The 20,709-nt window shown below is 42.9% G+C and overlaps 1 protein-coding gene across 1 annotated transcript in view; it reads right to left on the reverse strand.

The window, feature by feature from the left end:
* Positions 1-20,709, reverse strand: part of RPH3A (rabphilin 3A) — a 407,102-nt gene that overhangs the window by 46,948 nt on the left and 339,445 nt on the right. The window contains exons 13-16 of the mRNA XM_063964354.1: positions 14,874-14,948; positions 13,568-13,677; positions 12,843-12,969; positions 12,174-12,230 (exon numbers count right to left, since the gene is read on the reverse strand). Of these exons, the coding sequence (XP_063820424.1) occupies positions 12,174-12,230; positions 12,843-12,969; positions 13,568-13,677; positions 14,874-14,948 (369 nt within the window). The remainder of the gene's footprint in view (positions 1-12,173; positions 12,231-12,842; positions 12,970-13,567; positions 13,678-14,873; positions 14,949-20,709) is intronic.

Genomic DNA, 20,709 nt, shown 5'->3' on the forward strand with positions numbered 1-20,709 from the left:
CAGTCTGGCCTGCCTGTAGTCTATCAAATCAGTGCTGCATACAGTAGTCTTTTAAAAAAAATAATATTGATGTAATAAAACATTTAGGCCCAGATTTATCAAGCCTTGGAGAGTGATACATTTTACAGTGATTAAAGTACCAACCAATCAGCTCAAATCTGTTATTTTTTTTAAACACAGCCTGTAACACGGCAGTTAGGAACTGATTGGCTGGTACTTTACCACCGTGCAATTTATCACTCTCCAAGGCTTGATAAATCTGGGCCAAAAACTAAAACCTACAGTACACAGTATATGGCAAAAGTCCTGTGCAAATGTTCACACATGGGGAGTAATTCCAAGTTGATCGCACCAGGACATTTTTTAGCAGTTGGTCAAAACCATGTGCACTGCAGGGGGGGCAGATATAACATTTGCAGAGAGAGTTAGATTTGGGTTGGTTATTTTGTTTCTGTGCAGGGTAAATACTGGCTGCTTTATTTTTATACTACAATTTAGATTTCAGATTGAACTCACCACACCCAAATCTATCTCTCTCTGCACATGTTATATCTGCCTCCCCTGCAGTGCACATGGTTTTGCCCAACTGCTAAAAAAATTCCTGCTGCGATCAACTTGGAATTACCCCCATGGCACGTAACAAATGCATCACAGAAAGGGGAAGCACTTACATCATTGCAGGCAAACAGCAAGAACGACAGGAAATTCTGCTACTGTAAGTACACAATGAGTGGCTAAACTGCCTAAATCGTGTCCTCACAGATTATCCCATAAAAAAAGGCCAATGGGGTCTCTAATTCTTTTCGCATCAATTAGTAAATATATCACTTAAACTTTGTAGGTTTTTTCCAGTCACAGTAATTTGGGCAGAATGTAAGGTTAATTCAATTAAAAAATGGGTGAGAAAAACAAAAGTGGAGGAGCTCTATTGTGTATATCTGGATGGATGGCATGAATTATCTATGTGATTAATTTGTGCAGGGAGCAGTTTGGAACCTGGTTTCAGCTCCTGTGAAAATTGAAATCAGCGCCAATAATTGTCTATGCAAAGCAGCCTTGATTGACTGTACACCCTTCAATCACAGACATGATGAATTCTCCAGATGGTGCTTGAAATTAGAACAGGTGCTGCAATCACAAGGTACAGGGAAAGTGAAGAGGCAGCACACACAGAGTGCCAGATGATTGCCCCTCTATTGTGTACCAGACAGAGCCTAATTCAAGTGCTTTCATGTACACTACTTCTTTTTGGGTCTTACTTTATCATATGTGTCCTGCAAACATCTTAATAAATGACACTTACAATAAGGAACAGATTCAGTTATCCATAAGCAATGTGCAGCTGAGTGCTCTGCTGGATATTATGGTAGTAACTAAAACAATGATGTGTGAGCAAAAATAAGGGATGTTTTATTATATTAATATCCTGTGCCATTGTGTGAAGTTCTGTAGGCTAAATGAATCAGGCCACAACAAGTATATATGTAAAAACCAACAATTTATTGGATTTCCATCAGTAAATTGCTTCAAAAATACCCATACATTTCTTCCTGCTGACAGGACTATTATTTTGAGTTTATTGACTTATTATTATAGTCCCTTTCTCATAAGAAAAAGTCAACCGGACAAGTCAAATGGATATAGGCACTCAGCTAACCTTACTGTTGATTACATGGATGGAGATAAAGTACCAGCCAATCAGTGTCTAACTGCCATGTCACAGGGTGGGTTTGAAAAATGACAGTTAGGAGCTGATTGGCTGGTACTTTATCTCCATCCACTTTATATCCATCCAAGGCTTAGTAAATAGACCCCAAAATCCTGCTAAACAACTGTCTACTGTATGCACAGTGTGAGACAGGGAAAGGCGTGCATGGTCCCTGCTCTTACAGACTACATGTGTGTAATGCGTGCACCTGATACCGGATGGTACTGGCCACAGTGAAGTAGATAAAAGTGCGGTAACTTCAGGTGTGCAGCGCACAAACTTGTCATTACTGTGCTTGAAAAGTCTGTTGGCACTGATCACTTACAAAAGATGGAAATTAATGCTGTCTTGAAACTCTGTTCAAGAAAGTCTAATAAACTTGAGTTTACACATGGCGGAGGTGCTGGAAGAGGAAGAAGGTGCTGGAAGAGGAAGTAGACACAGTAAGATAGTAGGTAAAATGAAGTAAGGTGGAGGAGGTGCAGAAAAAGTAGTGGAAGGCACTGGGAAAAAGGGGCCGTGATACATGTGGTGGAGGGAACGTAGTGGGTATGAAGGAGTAATGTGGAAAAGGTACAGAAAATGTAATGGAAGGTGCTGATGCTGGGCAGCAAAGAGAAATAAAAAAAAACTCAGTGCAGGTCAACAAAACACACACTGTTAAATGAATGCACAAAAGAGTGACAATACACCAAGGTAAAATAATAATACTGCTGTTATTATACAGTAAATAAACTACTATAAATAAACACATAAGAGAATATACTCCTCAGACAGTGCGCAGGAGCTTAACTTACAAATGTCATTTAAGCAACAATTACTATTTAATTACCTACTAAAAATAATCTACAAAATGCCACAATAGCTGGGTAAACGCTATGAGAACTATCGCCTAATATATTGTCTCGAGGCAGACTGGAAGGACCATGTTATAGTGTATGCACCCAATCCGTCGCTTTCACGCATCGTTCATTGCATCATCCCATCTGATGTGCTGCACGTCGGGTGAGACAATGGAATGAACGATTTGGCGCACATCGTGTAGTGTGTACGCACAACCGCACATATGGAACAGGAGAAACAATTCATTGGATACAATCCTCCGTCACAATATATTGTGCCGTCATTCGGAAGATTGCATAGTGTGTACACGCTATATCGTGTGTTCTGGGATTAAGTGAAACTGGAATTACCATTGCTTCATTTGTAACATTGTATAATGTGTGAATATGTTATTTAAAAACACTGTAGGTGAGCACTAATGTCATTCATAAATTATGAAACAACTGTAAAGCAAGATGAAGCTATCGCCACACACAGCTACCACCTGCCATACACAGATATGGAGCTCGCTTTTCAGGATTTACGTAATATGCCCCTACAGTTACAGAACAGCATATAAGTATGTACAGCGAATGCCTGAGATGTGTGTTAAATGGAGAGTATCTGTGACAGCATCTCTATGTACTCAATATTAATGGTCAGCCTCCACTACTGATAGAAGCACAGCAGAGAGATGTTGGAGTTAATCTTTAAGGATTTCAAACAGCAGCGCAGAGGTTATTGGGAAGCAGAGTTTTCAGAGCTGTAGATTTAAAGCACCTGCAGGCAGGGTTATGAGAGGCCAAACCAATACTGTCATCCGTATCTCTGATGTTATGTGGCTGTACCTTACTAATGACTTGTTTTGTGGAGGAACTTATAATGAGTCTTCAAACTAGTATATACTGTATCACTACTCTGAAATAGAGGTAAAGATGTTTTGTGTGTGCAATACAGTACATGTCTAAAGTATATTTAATGACATATACAGTTACTCCTGCCTATCACTCCCAGCGCCACCGGCATTTTCCTCCTAATTAAATGGTTTAGCAGTGCTCCTCACAATGGCACAGAGACTGAGCTTCGGTAAGCTATCTCTGCGTCCTTATGCACATACAGTATGACACGTGCTGGCGATGACGACCAATGGCAGCATTAGCTAGCCACTTCTGAGTAGCTGTTGGTGGCTTGGACACTCTGACAGTGATTACATTTTAGCATTTTGTTTAAGAGGATAAAGATTCTACCTGCTATATTACAGAGGGGTTTTCTATTCAAATCCAAATAATAATGAATGTGTTCTTTGCTATCAAAATAATAATAATTAAAAAAAAACTTTTCTTTTGCGCTTATGACCCAGGTTGGGTGTACAGTAAGTGTATCTGAGAGTAAGTACACATGGCATAAACCTAGGGCACATGTGTATGCCAATGGTGCAGAGCTGGATGCTTCTTGAAATGTCTCCGGCTGAGCACAGGGGCATAATTATGCTATCCTAAAAAAAAAAAAAGCTATCCTGGAAAAAAATTTTTTTGGACACACGTGTACAAACTCAGCAAAGCCATAATCGCTACAGCAATGATCAGGAATCATGTATTGGCCTGAGTTATAGTTATACCCCTTTTACACTGCCAGCTTTTAACACGGGTTATAGCACATGAGCGTGCATAAACTGTGTTGCTGTGCGGTCTGAAAGAGCTGATTTGGAATATTCCGGGTCGAGCGATCCAGTATTCCAACTCGGGTAGCGAGCAGGGTTGAACACGTGTTCAACTCTGTTCGTTGTGACCCGTTTCCCGTTCAATCTGTGTGGATGGGCCACGCTTGGAGATCATTTGATCTCTAAGCGCTGCGGTGTCACTGCTGACAAGGGGCCTGAGGCATGTAGCACACGTGAAGAACCCGTGTCAGGTTCCCGGGTGCAACCCGCCTCAGGCAGTGTGAAAGGGGTAATAGTTGCAGTCCAGCTAAAGGGGTGCCTTGGTGAAACCTGATGCATGGGGTGCAAGTACTGTACAATTTTTATGACATGCATGAAAAATACTACTGGGGAAGGGGAAGGGCCAATAAGACGTGATGCTAAAATATGTCCTATTGGCTCCGCCGCCTCAAGGAGGACCCGCAAATGGTGTCATTTTGTTAATCAATGGTGCCTGGTGTTGGTGCATGGTGAGTGGGATGGGGAGTGTGTGTGTGTGTGTGTGTGTGTGTGTGTGTGTGTGTTGAATGAACATGTGCTATATGTGTAGTATGTGTGTGTGACATATATATGTGTGCTATATGTGAGTGTATGTGTGTGATCAATGTGTGACATATACATACACTATGGGGTATATTTACAAAGATTCGTGTTTTGGCCGTTTTGAAGGGTGTTTGAACTCAAATGGTATCGGGTGCATTTTACTGCAACTTTTTGAATCCTGATACGATCATTCACTAAGCTGCCGAGTTTTGCACAATCGTTTTTTCCGATGTCGATGTGATTCGTAATATCAGGCAGTGTTTTACGGGAGTGATGAGTAAAACACTGCCTGACAAAACACAAGGAATCCCGGCCGGATCTGTGAGATCCGTGCAGGGCTTCATTGTGTACCTTAAAAAGTTGATTAAAGTCTTAAAAAATCTGAAAAAAATTGTGTGTGGTCCCCCCTCCTAAGCACAACCAGCCTCGGGCTCTTTGAGCCGGTCCTGGTTGAAAAAATATGGGGGAAAAAATGACAGGGGTTCCCCCATATTTAATCAACCAGCACCGGGCTCTGCACCTGGTCCTGGTTCCAAAAATACGGGGGACAAAAAGCGTAGGGGTCCCCCGTATTTTTGAAACCAGCACCGGGCTACACTAGCCAGGTACATAATGCCACAGCCGGGGCACACTTTTATACTGGTCCCTGCGGCCCTGGCATTACATACCCAACTAGTCACCCCTGGCTGGGGTACCCTGGAGTGGGAACCCCTTAAATCAAGGGGTCCCCCCCTCCAGCCACCTAAGGGCCAGGGGTGAGCGGTGAGGTTACTTTTGGTCAACCGCTGACCGAAAAAGTTCCCACCATTGGATACAATGGAGCGCATAGGCGCTACATTGTATCTCTGCCGTGTGCAGCCTGACAGACACTACAGGAGCACACAGCCAATCAGGAGAGTGCCACGACGTGGCGCTCCCTGATTGGCTGAAGGGACCCTCTCTAACAGGAGTCAGGGGGGGTCCTGACAGTCGGGGAAAGGGGTCCCATGTGTAAACATGGGACCCCTTTCAGTGCTTGGTCGGATTTCCGTTTTATTATTTTGCCAAGTACGTGGATTATACAAAGGTCTGATTCTACACTGGACTATGTGAGTATAATTTTTTTCACAGGTAACCCAAGGATTCTCAAAAAGAAAACCAATAATAGCAGCGCTGAATTCAATTAATACTAAAAATTAAAAAATGAGATGGATTGAATGAAAACAGATTAAAAAATGTATTAATAACTCTGATTAATAACCAATTAAAAGTCAATGTGACCACCGGCAGAATAAGTGAACCAGAAATGTCCGTTCCTTTTAAACATGGTCATTTACCCGGAAGTAAAATATGAAACAGGAAATAGTGTCCACATAACCCGGAAGTTATTATGCAGTTGCCTAGCAACTGCATACATATTATGGTCACATGGTCATTTACCCGGAAGTAAAATATGAAACAGGAAATAGTGTCCACATAACCCGGAAGTTATTATGCAGTTGCCTAGCAACTGCATACATATCATGGTCACATGGTCATTTACCCGGAAGTAAAATATGAAACAGGGAATAGTGTCCACATAACCCGGAAGTTATTATGCAGTTGCCTAGCAACTACATACATATCATGGTCACATGGTCATTTACCCGGAAGTAAAATATGAAACAGGAAATAGTGTCCACATAACCCGGAAGTTATTATGCAGTTGCCTAGCAACTGCATACATATCATGGTCACATGGTCATTTAACCGGAAGTAAAATATGAGGAATAATATTGTAAATTGTTTTTATTTGAATTAGGAACAAGTAAAAACGTTTTTTGCCCTGCTGAGTCTAATATTTATGAAATTGAGATAATAAATATATGAATAACGAAGTGTTTTTATGAAAATTATAGTTAATTGAGATGGATTGTGAGAACAGGTGTGGATTGATCAATGATCACCACAGGTATAAATACTCTGCTTCCACACAAGATAGATCACCTTTGAAAAAGCTGCAGGACCTGTAGCGAAATGCGTCAGGTGCCACCCTGATCACCGTTGCTTTGTTGCTGAACCAGTGCCCGGACCATACTGGATGCCCAGAGTTTGCTATTTGGTGGATTTTAACAGGCGTACTTAGGACCATCCCGCAAGTCAAGCTCCGCATACTGGTGAGGATTGAGAATATGCTACCAACTCCCAATTGAAGGATCATCTATGGGATATTTCTCCCTCCAGCGGCCTAAGAAGCGGTAATAACCCTTTTCGGGACTGTACAATCAGCTCCTAAGCCTGTATATTCTGCCTAAACTGGTGTCCAGTTATTTAAAAGGAACGGACATTTCTGGTTCACTTATTCTGCCGGTGGTCACATTGACTTTTAATTGGTTATTAATCAGAGTTATTAATAAATTTTTTAATCTGTTTTCATTCAATCCATCTCATTTTTTAATTTTTAGTATTAATTGAATTCAGCGCTGCTATTATTGGTTTTCTTTTTGTGTATGCTTAGGTATCAGGATTGACTAATCCTGTTATATAGCAGCAGTATTAGAACAACAGCCCATATTGCGCCCGAGCACCGTTCTTGGTATTTTCCATCTGTTGAACCCAAGGATTCTACATGGAGAAGAGGACCGAGCCTCGTGGGAACATAGGTAAGTATGTATGTATGGAGGTGTGCATGTATGTGATAAACTTATACTTTCACGGTGTGTGTGTCCTGTTTTTTTGGGGGTATTTTGTAGTAGTAGTACTACAGGTACCAGCAGGCCCGGTTTTCCACCACATGCTGGTACTTGTGGTTCTCCAAGTACCAGCTTGCGGGGGAGGCTTGCTGGGACTTGTAGTACTGCTACTAAAAACAATATTCACATTTTTTCAAAAGGCTATCAGCCCCCCATCCGCCGCCCTTGGATGGGGGGGACAGCCTCGGGCTTCACCCCTGGCCCTTGGGTGGCTGGAGGGGGGGACCCCTTGATTTAAGGGGTTCCCACTCCTCCAGGGTACCCCGGCCAGGGGTGACTAGTTGGGTATGTAATGCCAGGGCCGCAGGGACCAGTATAAAAGTGTCCCCCGGCTGTGGCATTATGTACCTGGCTAGTGGAGCCCGGTGCTGGTTTCAAAAATACGGGGGACCCCTACGCTTTTTGTCCCCCGTATTTTTGGAACCAGGACCAGGCACAGAGCCCGGTGCTGGTTGATGAAATATGGGGGAACCCCTGTCATTTTTCCCCCCATATTTTTTCAACCAGGACCGGCTCAAAGAGCCCGAGGCTGGGTATGCTTAGGAGGGGGGACCCCACGCAATTTTTTTTTCTCCAGTTTTTACACTAAACAGACCCTTTCCCATAGATAACCATGCACAGATCTCACTGATCCGTGCATGGTTATCCAAACTCGACTGGAAAAAGCAGGTCTATTTTTTTGCTGCTTTTTTTAACGCATCGAAAAAAAACAGACCCGCACTTGAGCACTCAGAAACTAACACCCAAATACGAATGAATAGTGAATGCCCGTATTGTATGAAATAACAGCCGTGTTTGACCGATGGTCTATTCATTCGTATTTCGGAACTCTGCAAATCAAACCATTACGAATAGTCCAAACACTGCCGAGATTGGTGCTTAGTGAATTCCCGGATTGGGACTTAGAAAAAAAAACACAAATCGGACAAACTCGAATTCTTAGTAAATATTGGCCTATGTGTGAGATGTATATGTGACATATACATGTGTGCTATGTGAGTGTGTGTGTGTGTGTGTGTGTGTGTGTGTGTGTGTGTGTGTTTTTATGGAATCCCCCCTATAAAAATCCAGCATGTGCCCCTTGGACCCCCCCCCCCCCCCCCCTACAAGATGCAAATACAGAGCAATGTCTACAGCAGAATGTTGAAATCTGAAAGATGTTGCATGGCGTCGACATCTGGAAAACACCGACATCTGGAAAATGTTGACAAGGACTAAATATCAACATAAAAATTAGGGTTAGCGGCTAGGGATACCTCAGAAGTAGATTGTCAACCTTACGACTAAGTTCACATTTCACCAGTGTCGACATGCTGGGCATGTCAACAGAAATGTCACCATTATCAACATTTCAACATTCTCATGTTGACATTATGAATGTTGACATGGTTCCTTGTAGAGATGAGCCGGATACTGGACTCTGAGAACCGACCCCCCCTCCCGAACTTCACTTCCCGAGCCCGGATCCGAGTCCGGCTCGGGACTTCACGCCAGACTCGGAAACCAGAATGAGGCAAAACATCATCATCCCGCTGTCGGCTTCTCGCGCGTTTTGGATTCCATATAAGGAGCCACACGTCGCCGCCATTTTCACTCCAGTCCTCGAGACTGTAGCGAGAGGACGTGTCTCTCTCCTCAGTGTCTGTCTGTGCGGGAAAGTGGTGTGGCGACCTGCTCTGTCCTATGTGTGTCATTCCAGTGCTGTGTTATGCTGCATCAGTCCAGTGGTGGTGTCTTGTGCTGCATCAGTCCAGTCACAGTGGTTGTGTCCTCTGCTGCCATATGTCCAGTGCTGCTGTATAAGTCCAGTCCAGTGGTGCTGTGTTGTGCTGCATCAGTCCAGTGGTGGTGTCTTGTGCTGCATCAGTCCAGTCACAGTGGTGGTGTCCTCTGCTGCCATATGTCCAGTGTTGCTGTCCAGTCTATTGCAGTGGTGCTGTGTTGTCCTGCATCAGTCCAGTGGTGGTGTCGCTGTGCTGCTGTATAAGTCTAGAGGTACTGCCGTATAAGTCCAGTGATACTGCCATATATGTCCAGTGGTACTGCCGTATAAGACCAGTGATGCTGCCGTTTAAATTCAGTCCAGTGGTACTGCCGTATAAGTCCAGTGATACTGCCGTATATGTCCAGTGGTACTCAGGGTCGGACTGGCCCACAGGGGTACCAGGGAAACCACTGGTAGGCCCCACTGTATGAGGGCCCACTCCTTCCTCTAGGGATCATGTTCCAGACTGTGCACTTGTATTATACTTGGTAGATATGTTGCATTACACTGCACTAGACTATTGTGTATTTCAAGCCTCTATGGAGGCTGGCCACACCCTTAAGTATGGGCCCCTATCACTGCATCCCCCCGGTGGGCCCTTCATGCCCCAGTCCATCACTGGTGGTACTTCCGTATAAATCCAGTCCAGTGTTACTGCCGTATAAATCCAGTGATACTGCCGTATAAATCCAGTCCAGTGGTACTGCCATACAAGTTCAGTGGTGCTGTGCTGTATATTATTTACTCCAAATAAAGGGGTTATGAATATTTAATCCAAATAATTTTTACAGTGTTTGCCCTGTGTGGTGTAGAGGTACGCTCTCCTGTGCTGCATTTTGTTATATAACTCCAGAAAAATAGTGCAGAACAAAAATTTGGAGGATAAAATACGGAAAGATCAAGAACCACTTCCTCCTGATGCTGCTGCTGCCGCTGCTGTTATTGTTGCTGCTGGGAGTCGATCGTTATCACAGAGGCGAAGTGGAAGACCACTTGTACTACTTCAACTAAGCAAATGACTGTCCAACAGTCGTTTGCGAGGAAGATGAAATATGACAGCAGTCATCCTGTTTCAAAGCGGATAACTGAGGCCTTGAAAGCTATGTTGGTGTTAGACATGCGTCCGGTATCCGCCATTAGTGCAGTGGGACTGCAGTGCCACTCCTAGATGGGCCAGATGTTTGTGCCGCACACTTGTGTCGCTTAGCTTAGATATACAGCTACCTCATTGCACCTCTTTTACTTCTTTGCATGCTGTGCTGTTTGGAGCCTAGTTTTTTTTAAGTGTGATCCTGTCTGGCACTGCAGTGCCACTCCTAGATTGGCCAGGTGTTTGTGCCGCACACTTGTGTCGCTTAGCTTAGTTATACAGCTACCTCCTTGCACCTCTTTTACTTCTTTGCATGATGTGCTGTTTGGGGACTAGTTTTTTTAAGTGCCATCCTGTTTGCCACTGCAGTGCTACTCCTAGATGTGCCAGGTGTTTGTGCTGAACACTTGTGTCGCTTAGCTTAGTCATACAGCAACTTTTATGCCTAAAAACAATATTGTGAGGTGTGAGGTGTTCAGAATAGACTGGAAATGAGTGGAAAATAATATTATTGAGGTTGATAATACCGTAGGATCAAAATTACCCCGAAATTCTGTGATTTAAGCTGTTTTTATGGGGTTTTTTCAAACAATTTCCAGATCCAAAACCAAAACCCGAAAGGGTGGTTTTGGCAAAACCTATCCAGATCCAAAACACAAGCGGGGATCTAGATCCAAAACCTTAACACAAAACACGAAAAGTGCCCTCCGCACATCTCTAGTTCCTTGCAACATGATATACGGAACCCCTCTAAATTATGCCTTGTATGACAGTATTACAAAATATTAGTGATCATTTTTAATTTTCTGATTTTCAAAACATTCTGGATAATGGGTTTTTGGATAAAATATCCTGTACAAAGTGCTGCATTTGTTGCAGTATCACTATTTGTACAGTATGATGTGTCGGTTTAGTGCGGTGGGATAGATTAATGTCAGAGAGTCCCTGTGTTCTGCTACATTACAGCTACTTTTGTGCCCACACACAGTTACATAAACTCCATTGTGCGCAGAATTGCCTGGAGCCAAGATGACTGCACAGCTCTTAACATGAAAGGTAGAAAAGTATATAAACTCTCAGCCTTCTAGCTGACACCAAATTCCTAACCCCACTTTACACAAATTCATAACTGTGGCTTTAAACTGCTAAATTCCTATGTCCCACCAATATCAGCAGGGGCAAGATCACCGATTCATTTCACTAATGCGCAATGAGTGCTCACTTGCAGCTCCTTCCAAGTAACTGTGAAGCACATCTAAACCTATATGTCTTGGAAGACAGATGTGATTAATACAATTAACATTATTACTCAGCAAAAGATACTTGATGTGTATTAGAAGCTATTATGGGAACCAGTTGTAAGCAAAACTTCTGTTCAATCAGAATCAGAATCAGAATCAGCTTTATTGGCCAGGTATACTTGCGTATACTAGGAATTTGTATTCGGTTTGCTATACAACAGCCAAGTAGGTAACAGGTAAGCAGGTGTGTGTGTGTGTGTGTGTGTGTGGGGGGGGGGGGGCAAGTGAAGTTACACAGATAGGTATACCGTAGGGACACAAGTTAGTTACATGTACGTCTAGTCAGTCAATGTTCAGGAGTTCAGCAGGCGGACCGCTTGGGGAAAGAAACTTTTGAGGCTTCTGGTGGACCTGACGGGGACGCCCCTGTAACGCCTGCCTGAAGGAAGCAAGTTAAACATGCTGTGGCCGGGGTGTAGCTGGTCTTTTACTATCTTCATTGCCCGCTTTTTAGCTCTAAACAAGTACAGGTCTCAGGACTGAGGGACAACAAGAACAACAAGAACAAGAAATTCATCCATAAATAAGACTTACTTCATCCTCATAAAGAGCCATGCCCCTTACTGATCCTGTTGTTCCAGCACGTTTCATCTAAAGCAAAAGCAGTAAGAACAAGTTAAATTAATCATTCATAAGCAGTATACTGAGTAATACCAGGTAATCTGCAATGCAATGTAGTATCGGATTATATGTACACACGTTACAGTAGGTCAAGCTAGAAGTATTTTGATCTACAAAATTCCATGGTAGTAGCCCAGGAGAACAAGTTAGCATAATGCATTGGAATCCATTAACAGAAAAGGATTTCAAGCAGCTAGCAGCAGGACACAGAGTAAGTGGACAGCGGTGGAAGTTTCTGGTTTTGCTGAAAACCAACAGATTTGAACTTTGTAGGTGGAGGGGGGTGGGGTTCCGTGTCGTACGGAGTCCAGGCTTGGGTAATTTGTAAGATCGGATCTTGGATCTAAAAACCGGATCTCAGTTTTGTATTGCATGTAGACAGGTCCTAATTAAATTATTTGTAGCTGTTTTTTTGATCAATTTATAAAGAAATCCAAAACCAAAACATGGGGTCCGTGCACATCTCTACTGATAGCACAATGCATAGCATCCCATGCAGTCAACACAAGAGTAATAATGCACAGAATACAGTGCATCGAGGCTCTGAGACATCAGTCATAGCTTCACACATATAAGACTTACCGGAATAACTCTCTCCAAGCAGACATTGAGATTCTTCTTTTGGTTTGGTTTTATTTTTTTCAGAGAAAACCGGGTCTCTCCAATAAATTCATTATGGCCAAACTTGTCCTCATCACAAACTGAGATTCTGAAATATAGTACAAATAAAAAAAATAAAAAAACAAAAACAAACAAAACACTATTGGCGGGATGTAATGCCGACTGAGTCTGACGGCCGTGTGGGATGACAGCCAAACTCTGACTTTTTTAAGGGGCAAACACTTACCTAGCATCCCGCATGGCAGCTGAATTCGGGCGGCATTACATCCCACCCGAAGTGTCTAGAATGACCAGTCAGTCTACATTCTGATCTCCAACAGTCTCAAAAATCCTCATCAACTGCAATAATGGCCATTTAAAAATATAGTCAATACTTTGCATTTAGTGGGCGGTATTCAATTCTTTTCACCCCCTTCCACATTTGTTCTGTTTCTGCTGACGATAGTGGTATAATCACTTCAGCTTGCTACCCCTGGGGTAGCGAGGGTGCTTAACCCTTTACGCAGCTAAACCTGATTACTATGGGCGCGATATGCGTGATAACGGGGATCACTTTAGAAAGGAGATTGGGCATGATATATCATTTGAATACCACGCAGTGTGTCTCTTGCTAAGAGAGAGGATTACTACTGATCTTAGTAATATTACACTACATTTACCGCTGGGAATCAAATAAAACTTCTTACCTAAGTGTCTTTCTCTGCAGCTCTTCATCCGTGATTCCATGATACACGAGGGTCTCATTCCATATAGGATTACGAGTGTTTCTGAGTGTTTTAGTGCGCAGTTTGTTTGCCTGAAAACCAAGCGAAACATCAAGAAAACCATGCCGTCTCGTATTTACAATAAATACCATTTTAAATAAGGTTTCACATGAGTGGATAATTAATATGATTATGTTATGTTCTCCCAGTAACAGAACAAATCAAATAAAGTAATATAAAAAACCCAGTAACCATTGTGTATAGTGATTAAATAAATGATATGAATAGATATAACTGCCATGCAGTGAATGAAATAGTCCAAAAACAGACCAAAGGGAAGAATTATTTAGTAGCAAGGCTACGTTGGAACCTCAAGCAGTAATGTGAGGCAGTATAATCTTGCTACTTCTTGCTCACACCCCCTAGAGATACAAACAGAAATGAGTAACTTTCTGATGGAACCTTGCCATTAAATAAATCTCCTACGAAATATACAACAGGAGTGTTTAGATCAAGCACCTGCTACCAGAGTAGCAGCAGCTCAACTTCAAATGATGTGATAAGATGCCAAATGCATGGAAGACCAATATAATTATTATTATCATCATCATCATCATCATCATAATAATCATCCTAGGGTGCCACAATATCCAGAAGTGCTGTACAGTGGGTAATTAAACATTTCTTACTTGAAAAGCCAAAAAATACTAATTGAACTAGTTAAAAACTAAACAATATGATGTATTCAAACCATCTAGAAAGTGCCAATAAGTACCTCTATCCTCCATTTAAGCATACCAGTGGTATATATGTACACAGCGGTATCCTGCTGAATAATCACGAACATCTAGGTCGACAAGCAAAAGGTCAATACCACATAGTCGACGTGCATTTGGTATACAGTGGCATAAAGTCATCAGGTGAATAGTCAACATTGCTTAAGGTTGACATGGAAATGGTCAACATGTTTTTTCAACATAGTTAGGGTTAGGCTGCTAGAGGGGATGGTTATGGTTAAGCACCAAGAGGGACAGTTGCAGTAGGGTTAAATTTGGGCTAAAATAATCATTTTATAAAAGTGTCGACCATTTGAACGTGATGACCTTTTGTACCTGACGACCTTAAGCACTGTCGACCATTCATCTGTTGACCTTATGCATGTCAACCTAATGAGGGGATGACCTATTGATTGCCTACCTAGACATTGTCGATCAATTAATCCATACCCGCACATATTCCCAAAAATGATCATAGTTTTTTACTTCTCTTACAACATTGCCCACATTACCTTACTAGCCCCAGGTAGCAGATGCAGCTTCACATATGGATCAGCTAAACCATTTGAGTCCATAGGCTTTAACCCCTGAAAGAGAAAAAGGTCATGTAGGAATTAACGTGCTAAGTCAGGACAGAATCAATTACAGCATTTAAGGAGGCTAGAACTCGTTTGTGCACACTTATAAGTGCACTACGGTAACTAGCAGCTAGCGCAGCTGAGCTTCTCAAGCCAACATTTCTCTTGGATTCAAACAACCATAGAACCTATGTAATTCATATGTTTTCCTATTCAAAGGACAAGAAGGAAACCCCAGCTGCGCATGCCTACATGGAATCTAATTATGCTCAAGACTACCGTCCTTCTGAACTTTTGAGCCTTTCATCCTATGTACTCCCCTAGTGATGGCGTGTTGCTGACTTATGTTACTTTAGCCCACCTCCAACTTTATGGCTCCCCAACACTTGTTATATGGTTCACTTTATAACCATTTTCATATTACACAACTCTGTACTTCATTCATATAACATTTCTTTCATTTAGTTAAATTGCTTTTCAGTGCAAGATTGCCCAGTCCGCTTCCCTTTGGTTTTCATTTAAATACCAGTACTACACATCTGCCACATGTAACAGTGTAGTTCTCAACACCTGCCTAGTGTTCAGGGAAATTATCTGCATGTCTACAATGACATTGTTTTTATGTAGAGTTATATTTCATCATGTAAGTTAAGTGTCACAAATTAGAACAGGTGCAATGACACCACAGCTGTGCAAAACACAATTTTGGGTCAGTTCCCATGCACTGCTTTATAAAATAAGACACAACAATTGCAAAATGTTAGCAGCAGGTCAATCAGAACATTATCCAGGACTGGTTAAGTTAAAGATGTTTTCATTGCAGAACAAACCTCATAAGTTGCTCCTAAAGCCGGCCATACACTGGATGATAATCATTCAAATCCGGTCAGTGCACAAAAGTTCTGAATTATTATCATTCAGTGTATGTACATAATCGTTCCTTGCTGGAAAACAACTGAAAATGGCAGAAAAAACATCCATCACTCTGTCAATTCAATGCTGTAAAGTGTAGATCCCGCCCACACATTGTTCCTGATTCAGAGACAGAAGCAGGCGCAGCGACTGTGCGAAAATATGCTAATTCCTCAGGAGGCGTCTTGTGTAAACAGAAACCTCCGGCCAGCTTCTGTGGTCTGCTGCTGCGGCTGCAGCATTGGATCACTCTGCGTTTACATGGCTCAACTGAGTAACCTTCAAGTTTACTTAGGATGGCTGATGTTTTTACGCAGCCAAGGACAGTGAAGCTGCGTCGGCCAGTGGCTTTGGCACACCCAAAAAATGGGGTTGACACGCGCCTAACCCGGCCCCAAATGTGTTTTTTCTTCTGTTTCTTAAGAAACTTTATAAACAACATAACAGTGCAGCAGGTGTCCCATAACAAAATTCTCTCACACCACCACTCGACAGTTACTTATTATGCAAGTCCTATCTTTGTTCTGAGGTCTCAGCTCTGGAGCTGGCTGAGAGAGTTCACCTCTGTATCAGCAGCTTAGATACATTTCTGCCTTTCATGAATCAGAAGTCTCTGAATCTCTGCCTACACCTCTAGCTTAGGATGGTTATAAAGGAATAATAGAGGTCAGGTGTTTCAGAAAGAACAAGATTTGATTGATGTGGGCAAGGGCATGACCGGGAACACCATAAATGGGTAACAGCACAGGGATGTATTGTAGACAGGAGTTCAAAGTGAGATGGAAATCAGTGGTAGATCTATAAAAGGCATGAGGAAAATTAGATTTAAGATGTATTAAGGGTCGATGTTGGGGAATGCTTTATATGCAACATCATGGATGCCTTTTATCTTTTCTGCAATACTACATAGGCACTTCAACATTTCTATGGCTCGCCTTATGCAGAATACCCATGGTTGAAAGTCACTAAAGTGTAAAATAATCACAATGCCTCCAAAAGTGGGCTGCGTTAGGGGCACTGCTACATTACAATGGATTGGGCACACCTCCGAGAGCTGAAGTGGACTGAAGAGCTAATCCACGCTCCCCTTCCACCTTCCAAAAATACCCCTTCAAGTGCGACATGCATTAGAGCTCCTGCTCCTGGTGGACGCACTAACCATGGTGAATGGGGGCATGCCTCCCAACTTCTGACATCTACATGCTAAAGAATAGAAGCTTTTTCTTTTGAAAAATAACATGTAATATAACCTTTTATACAAAAAATATAGAGGTGTATGAACAGCCTCAATATATAAACCCAAGCTAAATCACACCCTGTAATATCAAAAATCCAAAAATTACCCATTGTCGTCAGCAAAATGTCTTGTTGCCTTTTGACAAATATTATGCAGCAGCTGCAATGTTAATAAACAAAGCTTGTGGAAGAGAGTGAGACATGAAACTTCAACACTTCCACACTGCTGGTTTCCTGCAGTTCTGCTTCAAGACTAGTGTGTCAGTCAGTCAGTAGTACCACCGACTTGTTCTGCAAAAAAATCCCTGAGAAAGTCAATAACACGCAGGCATTCCTTTTTCTACTTTTCTTGGCTCGAAACAGAACATGAGTCTAAAACGTCTCTCTCACAATGATAAACCTCAACCTCATGACAGGAAACAAAATATGTTGAATTTGCAAGAACAGAATTAATTGCCACAAGTTGCAGATAACACTTCTAAATGTTCCTGACAAAGGCTTGCTGGGTGTTGATGGTGGGTGGTCCAAATATCCAGAGATTGTTTTGTGTTATCTGTAGCATGGTTAATTAAGACCTCTATTTTAGTAAAGATGTGCTAATAATAAATCTGAGAAAAAGGCTGTTTCACATAATGTAAGCTAATACAGGGGGTTATTTGGCATAGATATTATTTTGGGTATAAATGGATTCTATTTTTTGTATCACTGTTTGAAATAGATACAGAATATGTGTATTAAGAAATTGTGTGTTTATTTCAAGCAAATTATTATTATTATTATTTTTTTCGGAACACTAGGATAGGAGTCATTGAGTATGGCGCTTGGAAAAATTACATAGTTTTGATTATATAGCTACCTTTCATCCTCAGTATATTGGATGGCAGATCCAGTATATTGGTGCCCCACAATAGAGTCTTTCTTGCTTCTTTCTTTGTACTAACTTCAATAATCTCAGCATAAATAAAACGCTTCACTAACACAGTTTAACTAACATCTCTTTTGTACATCTAAAAACAGCCCAGTAGCAGAACTTTGACCTCCTTCCTCTGCTCTGAATTTGTCAACAATAGGAACTAACCCCATTTATACAGATGTGAGAAACAGACCTCTCCCCTATTAACTCAAAAAACTCAAACTTATCAATCAATTATCTAATTTACTAAAGTTTAAAAAACAGAGAATTGATGATGTGCCCATAGCAACCAATCACATGGGCCAGTATTTACTAAAAATCCGAGTTTGGCCGATTTGTGTTTTTTTTTTTCTAAGTCCCAATCCGGGAATTCACTAAGCACAAATCTCGGCAGTGTTTGGACTATTCGTAATGGTTTGAATGACAACGTTCAGAAATACGAATGAATAGACCATCGGTCAAACGCGGCTGTTATTTCATAGAATACGGGAATTCACTATTCATTTGTATTTGGGTGTTAGTCTCTGAGGGCTCAAGTGCGGGTCTGTTTTTTTTCGATTCGTTAAAAAAAGCAGCAAAAAAATAGACCTGCTTTTTCCAGTCGAGTATGGATAACCATGCACGGATCAGTGAGATCTGTGCATGGTTATCTATAGGAAAGGGTCTGTTTAGTGTAAAAACTGAAAAAAAAAATTGCGTGGGGTCCCCCCCCCTCCTAAGCACAACCAGCCTCGGGCTCTTTGAGCCGGTCCTGGTTGAAAAAATATGGGGGGAAAAATGACAGGGGTTCCCCCATATTTCATCAACCAGCACCGGGCTCTGCGCCTGGTCCTGGTTCCAAAAATACGGGGGACAAAAAGCGTAGGGGTCCCCCGTATTTTTGAAACCAGCACCTGGCTCCACTAGCCGGGTACATAATGCCACAGCCGGGGGACACTTTTATACTGGTCCCTGCGGCCCAGGCATTACATACCCAACTAGTCACCCCTGGCCGGGGTACCCTGGAGGAGTGGGAACCCCTTAAATCAAGGGGTTCCCCCCCCTCCAGCCACCCAAGGGCCATGGGTGAAGCCCGAGGCTGTCCCCCCCATCCAAGGGCGGCGGATGGGGGGCTGATAGCCTTGTGAAAAAATGTGAATATTGTTTTTAGTAGCAGTACTACAAGTCCCAGCAAGCCTCCCCCGCAAGCTGGTACTTGGAGAACCACAAGTACCAGCATGTGGTGGAAAACCGGGCCCACTGGTACCTGTAGTACTACTACAAAAAAAATACCCCCAAAAAAACAGGACACACACACCGTGAAAGTATAAGTTTATTACATACATGCACACCTACATGCACACATACTTACCTATGTTCCCACGAGGCTCAGTCCTCTTCTCCATGTAGAATCCTTGGGGTACCTGTGAAAAAAATTATACTCACATAGTCCAGTGTAGAATCAGACCTTTGAATAATCCACGTACTTGGCAAAATAATAAAACGGAAACCCGACCACGCACTGAAAGGGGTGGACCCCCCCTGACTCCTGTCAAAGAGGGTCCCTTCAGCCAATCAGGGAGCGCCACGTCGTGGCACTCTCCTGATTGGCTGTGTGCTCCTGTAGTGTCTGTCAGGCAGCACACGGCACAGATACAATGTAGCGCCTATGCGCTTTATTGTAGCCAATGGTGGGAACTTTGCGGTCAGCGGTGAGGTTACTTTCGGTCAACCGCTGACCGCAAAGTTCAGGAGAGTGCCACGACGTGGGGCTCCCTGATTGGCTGAAGGGACCCTCTTTGACAGGAGTCAGGGGGGGTCCTGGCAGTCGGGGAAAGGGATCCCATGTGTAAACTTGGGACCCCTTTCAGTGCGTGGTCGGGTTTCCGTTTTATTATTTTGCCAAGTGTGTGTGTGTCCTGTTTTTTGGGGGGTATATTTTTAGTAGTAGTACTACAGGTACCAGTGGGCCCGGTTTTCCACCGCATGCTGGTACTTGTGGTTCTCCAAGTACCAGCTTGCGGGGGAGGCTTGCTGGGACTTGTAGTGCTGCTACTAAAAACAATATTCACATTTTTTCACAAGGCTATCAGCCCCCCATCCGCCACCATTGGATGGGGGGGACAGCCTCGGGCTTCACCCCTGGCCCTTGGGTGGCTGGAGGGGGGGACCTCTTGATTTAAGGGGTTCCCACTCCTCCAGGGTACCCCGGCCAGGGGTGACTAGTTGGGTATGTAATGCCAGGGCCGCAGGGACCAGTATAAAAGTGTCCACCGGCTGTGGCATTATGTACCTGGCTAGTGGAGCCCGGTGCTGGTTTCAAAAATATGGGGGACCCCTACGCTTTTTGTCCCCCGTATTTTTGGAACCAGGACCAGGCGCAGAGCCCGGTGCTGGTTGATTAAATATGGGGGAACCCCTGTCATTTCCCCCCCCCCATATTTTTTCAACCAGGACCAGCTCAAAGAGCCCGAGGCTGGTTGTGCTTAGGAGGGGGGACCCCACGCAATTATTTTTAACTTTTTAAGACTTTAATGAACTTTTTAAGGTACACAATGAAGCCCTGCACGGATCTCACAGATCCGGACGGGATTCCTTGTGTTTTGTCAGGCAGTGTTTTACTCATCACTCCCGTAAAACACTGCCTGATATTACGAATCACATCGACATCGGAAAAAACGAATGTGCAAAACTCGGCAGCTTAGTGAATGACCGTATCAGGATTCAAAA

This window comes from Pseudophryne corroboree, chromosome 1 (genome assembly GCF_028390025.1).
Source record: "Pseudophryne corroboree isolate aPseCor3 chromosome 1, aPseCor3.hap2, whole genome shotgun sequence".
Classification (NCBI taxonomy): domain Eukaryota; kingdom Metazoa; phylum Chordata; class Amphibia; order Anura; family Myobatrachidae; genus Pseudophryne; species Pseudophryne corroboree.